Here is an 11,445-nt window from a genome sequence, read left to right as displayed (position 1 = left end):
TGCAATGCCAACTTCACTTCCCAAAAGTAAAAAATACAGGTAAACAAATGACAGTGCCCTTCAATTTCTTTTACAGAAAAAATTTACTTTAGTTAATAATCTATAACAAAAGGCACACTGATTTATCCTACAAAAAATAATGCTATCCAAGAAAATAAGCTAAACACCCTGCAAGTTAGCAGCAGCTCTTTTCCACCAACATTTCCAGTAAAAACTACATTTACCTTAAAAACTAGTGGCAATTTTTGCACATTCCATTAGTTTTTTGCTTGTAGGAGAACTACAACGACATTCTTTCCCTACTTCGACCCAATATAATAATAAATTTAACAGAGTGAAGCAGAAAATGAGAAGGGGGGGGATAAGAACGCGAGGTCATCAGTCTGCTGACAAAGACAGTTGCTTCGAGTGGAATCTTTCATCCACTTCTGCACCTCGACATCAAAGACATGTTACAGGTTGGAGGCACCTGGAAGTGATATGGTAGAACCTCAAGCTGCTTCTGAAGAAAGCGTTTCTCAAAAAGCAACCTGAAAAAATGTTATCCAAGAAAACTACATTCCTCCTGTTAACACTTATGCGTAGTACATATACAAGCTGTTTGCAGCGGCACAGGCAATCGAATTTTCAGTTGGATGCCATGCTAGATGGAGCAGCTTTGTTGTGAAATCAAATGAATTTCCATTTGCATCAACCCCTGGACTCTCTGATCCTGTAATGCAAATAAATAAATTCCAGTATATTTCATCGTGAACAAATTTTCAAGTAATAAGAAAGTATGAACATGACTTATTGTCGAGTGCATATATGAATATAACGCATACCTCTCCTGACTACACGTGTTATGCTACTGCTCAGGGACCTGGAAGGCCTTGAAGGGGTCTGCACTTGTCTTCTGGAGGAGAGCAATCAATGTCAGTCAGACACCACGACAAACAACATTTAAATCCATATCTGTTCACGTGACGAAAATACAATATAAGTACCTCATGGGGTTTTTGCTAGCTTCCAGTGTAGTAGCTTCAGTAGTCCCCGCAGCACAACCAAAAACACGGAAAAGATTGCTGAAATCATAGTAGTTATTTGTCAACAACTAAATCAGCAGTGAAGAATAAAAGGAAAAACAAAATAGATTACAGTCTACACACCTATAAGAACCAGTTGCTACTCGCAGCCCATCACCACTAAGGCAACACTCGAACTTATCAAAAATGGAGTCGTTCTCATATAAATCACATAGCTGCATACCAGTAGAAAATTACACCTCTGATCAGCTAAGCCACAAACCAAACATAGTCAAGTAACATTTTGATGCAGATGGTAATTCACCTTTGGTCTCAAATATTCATGAACCTGGAAGGTTGATACTGGACCAGAATCCATATTTATGTCCCATAGCTGAAAAGCAAGGTGAGTTCAGTAACAAGGAACACATATTGTCCATATAAAGAGGTTCTGCTCATAGAGATGGGAAAGCATACAAACATGGAAGACCAGTGGTCCTCCTAACATCAAGCTGAAAAAGAAAAGACCCAGCTTGAACTTGCAAACAACAAGCAGCAACTATACTTTTTTTTTTTGATTTGCACCGGGTGTCCGAGTCTCTAAGAGACCCGACTAATCCCGGGGGTGCACAGGCCCTTGGCAAGGAGTTTCCCGCAAGTGCACCACGGTTAATTCAGGTTTTACCCAATCCGATGGCCCTCAGAAATTGTTTGCACCCAATGGGTTTCGAACTTGAGGCCTTGAAAGGGAGCAAACCCCAAGGCTCAAGTCAATTGCCACCAGGCCAACCATGAGGGTTGCAGCAACTATACTTAAGTTACAAAAATTCTAGGTCTTGATCTACTTTAACTCTAAGTAGTTTAGCAAAAACATGCAAGCATCAAATAGTGGAGCACAGCATGCTAAATAAAACTAGGCATAGACAATAGAGCTATACTTAGCAGCACTCAATAAACTTGTTTAAGATAAAGTCAGAGTAGTTCCTATGAAAGAACTGACTAGATATGCAAGGAATAATATGCATATATCAATCGAAGGGAGGCTCAAAGAATCATTATCCATTCCACTGTATTCAGGTTCATCGCATTCCAAGTTTCGAACACTAAGTAATTTGTCTTCTAAGGCAATAGAACACATATACAAGGGAAGAAAAGTACTCAACATTCAACTACCTAAGTTCCAAAATCAGAGGTCAACGAACTTGGAATACATCTATATTATGTTAATAACTACTTTTCAATCCATCATATTGAACATAGGTGAGAAAAAACGAAATAGAGGATAACGAGAGGTTTCTACCAAGATTTGTTTAGAAAAATTTGAAAACTTTTGTTCATCAATCATAAAATTAAGCTCTCAGAAACTTACAACTAGCACAGAAAAGAAATTATGAATGCAAAAATTTCCAAAAGGTATTATAAGGATCAAAGAAGAACACCAAAATCAACTAATACAAATAAAAGTCAAAACTTGCAAGCACCATGAACATGAACTATGTTGAATGCAACTAGAAGCCTCATAGATGTTCTTTTTTGTAGTAACCCACGAACCCTAGGAGAACACTAAGTGCACTCCAGAGTATCCATATCATATTACCATATTCAATGCAATATCAACTGAGTGGGGTTCTCCATCAGATCATGGGGATAATGATTATTAGAAATGAAACGCAAAAGAGCTGGAGATATTGTTTCCAAGAAAGGCCACGGATCTTGCCATGAGCCACACGCTAATGCTACCTCATTGGAACTATACTATAGTTTACAAAGCTTTTATAGATCAAACAGTGCCTTCAACAAGTATAACGAACATGAATGCGAAGTACACACTGCAATTGGTGCAACTCTCAAAATACTCTTAGGTATCACAAAAGAAAAGTAAAAGGAATCAACCTTTAGGGTCATATAGTCACGACTGAGTATGTATCTTCCATCCTTGGAAAATTTAATATCTGAAATTGAAGCAATTATCTCGGTGAAAAAAGATCTTGAACCAGGTGCTTCTTGTTCCTCGAACCTGCATACAAGGCACCAATGTTTACAATTTATTAAAGCTATCAGCAAGTAATTTGTAATACATATCCTGCTTAGCAAAAATAGCTCTATTCCAGAATATTTTCATCCATCTTTCATATCTTCTGCTGGACAAGGACACCTTTTAAAAGAAGAGCAATAATACAAAGAGACAAAAAGAGATCCCTTACAATTTAGAATGTGAGTCGCATAAAGCTGACTGCCGCAGATCTATGAGACGAATTGACCCTTTTGAACTACTATAAGCTAAAGTGTTACAGTGAGTAGGATGAAATTCTGCTGAAGTTATCACCTCTGCAATAAATAACATGTGGTTAAAGTCGAAGCATCCATTGAAAAAACAAAAGGCATATTGCAAAATGAAATGAAATGAAAGAAAGAATAATGACCTAGTTGACGTGCTCAAAACAAAGGAATTGAGGAAAAATTACCAGTTAGATCTTCCATATTTGTCGGCTTGACATCAACAATGTTGAAACTCTGATTGCTTATTTCCAAGTTCCACAGGTTTATACGAAGATCGTCAGCCGATATAAATGTTTCGCCATCACTGAATGGAAAAAGAAAAGGCCAGACAAATTACCATGAGCTCGCATAAACCAGAAAACACAAAATGGAAAAGCAAAACTAAAAGAGCAAGATCTTCACCTGTTATTTGAAATAGAGTTGATATGATAGTCATGTGCATGAGCATACACTCTTCTGCACCTTGCAACAAGGCTGGTCTCATTACTTGTAACCTATGATTAACATTCCACATTTAGATCCAAATAGAGTAGTAATGAGGACATCATGTCAAGTTAAAAATGCAACTGTCTTAGTGAGAGAGGACGCAATGCAGCACCTAAATTCTTCTGCCAATCAAAGAAAAAGATTTAAGGCACGGAGAACGCACAAATTCCAATGTCGTCTGAGGATTTGAAGATAAAACGTGTGTATCCATACCATGAAAGAGAAATCAAAGACATTTACAAAAGCATATAACGCATGATAATAAGAGTCCTAGCTTATGCACATAACTAACACATTTTCAAAATATATTTTGTAGAAGGTAACAGATTTTATATATAAATTTATAATAAATATACACTTCAATATCTGTCAACTTTTCACCCTGCATGAGAACTTGGGTGCACAGTTAACTATGTTAGACTTAAAGTATTTGTTTTACGACTAAAGACAGCCCCTAGAACTAGCAGAAACTAGAAGTAACAGTCTTCAAAATAACCAGGAGTCTGGGAACACCATATACATTGCTCCACTCAGATTGTGACTTCTTGAGATCTGCGTCTCTATAAATTATCCAATATCCAAAATGTATCTTTATGACATTGCACATGGAATTTCCTTTTCCATGTAACCTTAAATACATTGATTACAGACACTAACTAACATGTTTGGTAGATTAAAATCGTAATGCACAGCCATAATTGACATGCCATAAACAATCGAACATACAGGACATATATAGCTTAAGTACAACTACCACAGGTAAACGCAATGAGGAAATGCCCCCGGGTGGAAACGACAAATCATTGCTCAAGCAATTGAAAGATCTATCTGCATTGCTCCCATTTGCAAGACATTGCTTTGGACTGGAAGAAACACTAGAACTGGCCACACTGCCATTCCCAACAGCCCTGGGAGGATCGATAGTCATATCGGATAGCTTCTTAACTTTCTTCTCTTGGACCTGAATCAGGAAAAGAAGTAGCAAGAACCTCAGAAACTGATAAGGAACCCACAAAAAAGGATAGCCACCAGAAGAGTGCTTTACAGATAGACGGTTTCAAACGTGCATCATCTCTCAACTAGCATCTCAATAACAATCAGTACAGCTCCCCGACACACTTGAATTAACAAACAATATTGCTCATCAATGCAACAGCAAAATTATATATTGAGCCATGGAATGTATAGAAGAATAGTACTTATTTTTTGAGAAGAAGAATAATACTCATTTCTTTTACCAGAATAAACTGGGCAAGTTCCACTGAATTAAGGAATCATAGAAAAGCAAATCGGATGAACTAACTTACCTTCCAAAACTTTATGGTTTTGTCGTTGGTAGATAGAAGAAAGAGTGCACCATTAGGCGATTGGCACCAACGGATCTTGTTGATTTTCTCCTCAATCTCCAAACTCTTCAGATAATCAAACTGAACAGAAAGGTGCAAAGGAAGAAATTAGAATTCTACCTGAAGAAAGAAAAGGAGGAACACAAAGCAGATGGGGAATGAGAAATAGCAGTGGGATGCAATTCACCCCTTCAAAGTTGCATCTTCACAAGAAAGTGGAAGCTCAAATTGACAAATACATAAGAACCAGGAAAATAAGATTCTCCTTAAATTCTTCTATCACAACAAAACGGAAGAATAAAGAAGTGCGAACAACAAAGAACCGGCAGATACCTCAGGTTCATGGCTTTGAAATTCTGTCTTGTAGCGGAACTCTGGATGGCGACTCACAGGATAGTCCATTCTCTCTAGCTCTCTTCGACTACCAATATGCTAAAGCAACACAACGGAAAAGGAGAGACATGATCAGAGAAAACAACCTCCAATTTTGAATAAATCTTCTGAACTGCACTGTGAAGATACCCACCTCTTTTGTATCAGTCCTTTCAAATAATACCACCCTACCCCCACGATCTCCAGTAGCAAGATGGTCACCAGTTTTATCGAACTCAATTGCGGAGATGATATCAACTGCAATAATAAAGACAGAAAATAAATCATGATACTCAAAAATAAGTGTACTAAACATAATGCAGAGAGAGCAAAGCACATGCTCTCATAGTTGCAAACTCCCCATGAAACTGGAAGTGGTACAGCTGCGTCGTCAAGGCACTTCAGATTAATTTGCAGTAATTTGTTCTGAAAATTCTGTTTCTGAATTAAGCTAATGTGCAGATCCTATCACAGTCTAACAGTTTTAGGTAGAATGAACTGCCCACTGTTACTACTCAAACCATGTCACTCATACAACATGGAGCAAAAGATGAGTGCAATGTAGATGAATTCATGTACAGGTTCTACAAGCATTAGTTTCTGTTCCTTCCATATCCGTTCTACATATTGCTGGTTAAAGTAAATCATCAAAGAAACAATTGAATGATTGCCAGCACTAACAGGCAAAATCAAAATCTAAAGCCATGCTTGAGCCAAACTATATAAGCAACTGTATATATAGGAAAGAACCATTTCTAAAATGTTGCTCGCGAATCTGAACTAGGGAATAAATGTGGAAAAGAATAGTGAAATTGACGCAGCCATGGATTTGGCAGTTCGGATAGTTTTGCAACATGACCACAATGTCTTATTGCTGAAAAAACTAAAAGCACCCACATCATATATGTGTGTGCCTTTTAAAGGCAGTAAGAAGACAAACACAAGTCAGAAAAGACAATTCCATGTACTAGGACTTTAGCCACCATGTCTTGGTATTAGGCAGGCAAACTCCAATAATCAAAAGATTAGGTATATGAACATGCCTTTAGAGGCAATAAAAAGACAAACAGGAGTCAGAAAAAGTAACTTCCATGTACTTTAACTTCTGAAATGACATGTGTCAGTATTAGGCAGGAAATTCCAATGATCAAAAGATTAATAGTCAGTGCCAATTTCATTTTGCTGCACATGGTCTGCATATTTCAGACAAACAAGGCATGAGGCTGAAGTAAAAACAAAAGGACGCAACAGTAGAAGGCAAGACAAAGGAGCTTGAGTGTGGTATAAACTTCAGAAAAATGGACTTTGATGCACACCATGAATCGTGATGTAGGAAAAAGTCTCATGGATCAAGAGGCTGAATCAAGAGATCCAGATTCAGTTTCATTCTGAAAACTAAAACCCTATGCAAATGAGGCAAAAAGGCATCAAGTCAATCCAACTTCCCATTATCCTCCACTGCATAACTTTTCATTCTAATAGACTTGAGTAGCCATTTACGAGAAGCAACAATATTCAATACCTTCTATTGAAGGTCATGAGACTTATCACTCCCATATTGGATATTAAGAATAATCATAAAAGGGGGAAGCCAAAGCAAAAGGGTAGCATTTACAATGTGCTACAAGCATTCAATCTACACCTACTTTGCTTGTATGCCCTCTTCAACTTAGTTTACGAAAGGACAACCATATCTATAGTAATCTATATTGAGTTAATGACTCACAAATCAAGAGTTGAATGACCCCACCCCCCTAGGCATTGCATAGTACATATCTTGAAAACAAGAGAGCAGCTTGGATGTGAACTGGTCTAATGGGAGCCTTATCAGATATATAGACATTTCATACAACACATTGGAGTACTTTATAAGAAAGTCACAACCTTTTACTGTTCTACAGCAGGATAGACATCAGGTAACATCTTTCTCAGAACAGTCAATTGTGTATGCATGTTATGACAACATCAAATCTTTCCACAATTTAGGCGAAGGACGGTATCTAACCCGACCATTGTTACCTGACATATGTCTACCTATGCATAGTGGTTTGAGATGAGGCAGTAGTCCAGCATCGTGCCTTAGAGCTCAAAAGTTTAATGAGTGGAGCTAAAAGAATGTTTGGTGACATCGTCACAGAACTGACCATAGCAGAGTGGTAATACAAGATTATACAGCCACTTACACCCCCATGATTTAAATTTGTGCATACATAGTTCACCACTCATAAGCACCAAAGAAACAAGTGAAGATAGCAGTTACTGTCCTATAACAAGATGCTTGCATCAAAGTCAAAAACCTATACTACATAGTCCTCTACGAAACTGAGAACAACTAAATTGAAAACATTGACAGGCTACACTCAAAAAACAATCATCTAGATCTGGACTTAAAGAATTCTCTAATAGCACAGTAGATGAAATATAAGTAAATATAAACTTTTTAGAGTTCACTAGGTACTGTTCTCAATTGGCTAAAATCCCCGTCACTCAATCAAACCTGCGACCGAAATCTAACAGATTTGCGCCACTCGCCGATTAATAAACTTAAGTTTTGTCTCTATTGACTACCACATAACCGATCAAAAACGGAAAGCCAAACCCTAATAGGGTTACAGAAATCAAAGCAAGTACGGATCCAAAGGTAACAGAGGATTTACTTATGATAATAATAAAATAGAAATAATATTACCTTCCTGAACTTCCTCGCCGGCCGTACGCTCACCAAATACCTGAGAGAATTTCCACTCAAGCGGCGGTGGTGGACCCGCCGGAGCTGTCGCGACATCTCCACCATCACCACCGTTCATCTTCCTTATTTTTTGTTAATTTTTTTCCTCAATAAGTAAATAGAAACGAATCTAATCGAACAAAGCAACAATCGGATGAAGACAAAGAAGAAAATTATATCAATTCATGAAAAAGTGATCGCCTTTAGGTTTTTACAGAATCGCCGTCGTGATGAAAAGATTGTAACTCCATAGAAAAATGTATTCAACCATTACATCTTCCCAAACATTATCAAAGAGCACATGCTTTCCAATTCCAGATTGATTCTGGATTTTTTTCTTTTCTTTTTTCTCCTATCTCTGTGATGGGATTGGGGAAGGAGAAAATAGGGAATTTGCCATTCTTTTGCCTTCCACTTCTTTCTCTGTCTAAGCTCTATCGATAATACAATCTCTCTCTCTCTCTACCCACCTTTTTATTTTATTTTACTTAAGCCCTGCTAATTTTACCGACTTTCTATTCCATTGGATCACACTGTCGCATTGACAAAAGAAATTCTTAAATTTGTCAGCAATTTACTTTTAAGAAATAAATTGATTTAATTACCTCAAAGACAAGAATAAAATTACTAACTTTCCTAATAAAGCTTCAATCACAAAGTAACTTTAGTCATAATCAAAAGTAAATAGGTAAATTTAAACTTTCTTTTTAAAGAATAAAGAAATACTCCATCCGTTCACTTTTACTTGTCACTTTTAACATATCAAGATAAGACAATTTCTTTTTAGCTGTTATATACATAATACTTATTACTCATTTCAAATCATTTTCTCAAATCCAATAAAATATGCATCAATTAATATGGATGTCATGACAAATTATGCAATCTATTTATTATTTTTTAAAGAGCGTGAAAAATCTATAATTAACAAATAAAAGTGAACGGAAGAAATATAGAGTACACCGCTTCATGTTAAATATATATTAAGAACAAGGGCGAATATGAGATGATTTGCAAACAAGAAAAATATAAATGGACCAAAGTGGATTTGATTGAAAGATAAATGGGAACTCAAATAGCAGTTTGGAGCTTCCCTTGTTTAGCGAGTAACTAAAATTACAAAGTATCTAATATTTAACCACCTCAAAATCAATTTCAGACATATAGGATTAAAGTTGAATTCAATATTTAAAATTTTAAACTTCATAATTTGGATAGCCTAATTTCAGAGTGATGGGCTCGTTTGGTACGAAGGGATAAGCGATAAGTAGTCTCGGGGTTAAATTTGATATGTGTTTGTTTCATATTTGATTGGAATAAAATCGTGATATAACTAATCTTGGGATTAATTATTCTGTAATTGTAGTATCTATTTATCTCTGTAAAAGGGTGAAATAACTAATCTTGAAATAATTTATTCCGAAATTATTAATTATGATCCAACCAAACTGCCCGAGTGTGTGAAGTTTATTTATTGCGTGTGCAGAAATTAAATCTAGCAATTTGGAATAACTAATGAGCAAATTAAGGAAGAGCTCGTGTGCTATTTGTGGGTCGTGTGAGTGACCGTGACGGCGGGTGAGGTTAGTAAAAAATTATTAGTAACAAATATTTTTATTCAACTTCTGTACACCACCGTTTGTTGGTGGGGGAGGACATAAAGGTAAAGTTGCCGAATTGACGTTTATGTCCTTGTGTTTTTATCTTTTACTTCAATTTCTAGTTTAGATTGAATATGCTACCTCTTCATTTATTTATTAACCCCATATAGTACTTGTATGTATCATTAGATATGATGTGATATTTTTGGTGGATTCAATAAATTAACTATTTGATCATTTGACTAGTCCTTTTACTTTTTGAGGCTACATGGAAACTTGTCTAGTTTCAATTTCTATCATTATACAGATTAAAATGTCAAACAACTTCTTAGAATTTTTTGATTGCATGCATTTTTATATTGTTGTAATGTCTTAACGAACCATAGAATCATTTAGGCAAAAATAGCATGTGCTAGCTATTTTTCGAATGGATAATTAAAAAAATAATCAACGCTTACGAAGTCATTAAAAATAGTCATTATTTTCTGAAACACGAAAAGTTTCAGCATAATATGTGAAATTAAAAAGATCATGCGTATAAACTTCCAGTATATTATGTTGGAACTCAAGCACATGAAAACTTTCAGCATAATATGCGGGATTATGGAGCTCCTGCATATAAACTTCCAGCATATTATGATAGAACTCCAACACATTATAAAATTTCAGCATATTATGCTGGAAGCTCATATGTAAAAAAAAAATCGAACCCCAGCATATTATGCAGAAATATTTCCAGATCTTTAAGAGTGTTTTAGTTTTGATTTTATATTTACATGAAAAGTGGCTAAATTTTGATTACTTTTGAAACAGTGGCTACTTTTTAATTACCAGTTATAAGTATGGCTATTTCTGCTTTTTACCCATCATTTAGTCCTGGAATAGACAAATACGAAGATTAAATTTATTAGGATTTTTTTTCTTTCTATACAATATTTGAAACTTATTTACCAAAACTGTCAAAATAGTACTAAGAGGGAAAATTTTAATTGGAATTTTAGAGAGGAAGAAGAACACACCACATAGAAAATATATACAAATCAGATACAAAATACATACAAAAGACATATTGTATAAAATTTATATAAAAATTGTATTTAAGTTGTATGATATTGTAGATGTATTTAATTAGGTAAAACTAATGTATGAAAGTGTAACGACCCGACCGATCATTTTGAGCTTTTGCACTTTGCTCACTAGTTCTCGGGCATGACTAGCCCTATGTGTTGTATTATGACTTATGTAAATCGTCGGTTTTGGTTTTCAGGGTAATCGAAATGAATTTTGAAGAACAGTTCTCAGTTTGAAGCTTAAAATTTGAAAGGTTTGACCAAATTTTGAATTGTTAGTATATGATCTCGATTGGATTTTTTATGATTTGGATAGCTCCGTTAGGTGATTTGGGAATTATGAGCGTGGTCGGAATGTATTTTGGAGGTCCGCGGAAGGTTTAGGCTTGAATTGGCGAAATTGGGATTTTGGCGTTTTCCGGTTGATAGGTGAGATTTTGATATCGGGGTCGAAATGGAATTCTGGAAGTTGGAGTAGGTCCGTTGTGTCATTTGTGACGTGTGTGCAAAATTTCAGGTCATTCGGACGAGGTTTGATAGACTTTTTGATCGAAAATG

General features: G+C 35.9%; 1 protein-coding gene across 5 annotated transcripts; it reads right to left on the bottom strand.

The window, feature by feature from the left end:
* On the bottom strand, positions 1 to 8,706 carry LOC107795494 (serine/threonine protein phosphatase 2A 55 kDa regulatory subunit B beta isoform). 5 transcript variants are annotated; one of them, XM_016618162.2, is made up of 14 exons: positions 8,178 to 8,706; positions 5,643 to 5,746; positions 5,450 to 5,548; positions 5,078 to 5,197; positions 4,525 to 4,731; positions 3,687 to 3,778; positions 3,470 to 3,588; positions 3,209 to 3,332; positions 2,898 to 3,021; positions 1,330 to 1,398; positions 1,149 to 1,240; positions 987 to 1,064; positions 825 to 895; positions 1 to 712 (listed from the first exon to the last, which is right to left on the bottom strand). In XM_016618162.2, the coding sequence occupies exons 1-14, from the start codon at positions 8,293 to 8,295 to the stop codon at positions 576 to 578; spliced, it is 1,554 nt and encodes a 517-aa protein (XP_016473648.1). In that variant the 5' UTR covers positions 8,296 to 8,706; the 3' UTR covers positions 1 to 575. The 5 variants fall into 5 exon arrangements, with proteins under 5 accessions (XP_016473648.1, XP_016473641.1, XP_016473655.1 ...); XM_016618155.2 differs by having other exon boundaries at positions 4,522 to 4,731; positions 8,178 to 8,700; XM_016618169.2 differs by having other exon boundaries at positions 825 to 892; positions 4,522 to 4,731; positions 8,178 to 8,700.
* Positions 8,707 to 11,445: the final 2,739 nt, after the last annotated feature.

This window comes from Nicotiana tabacum, chromosome 6, assembly GCF_000715075.1.
Source record: "Nicotiana tabacum cultivar K326 chromosome 6, ASM71507v2, whole genome shotgun sequence".
NCBI classification, from domain to species: Eukaryota; Viridiplantae; Streptophyta; class Magnoliopsida; order Solanales; family Solanaceae; genus Nicotiana; species Nicotiana tabacum.
This window is presented reverse-complemented; position numbering and strand designations above follow the sequence as displayed.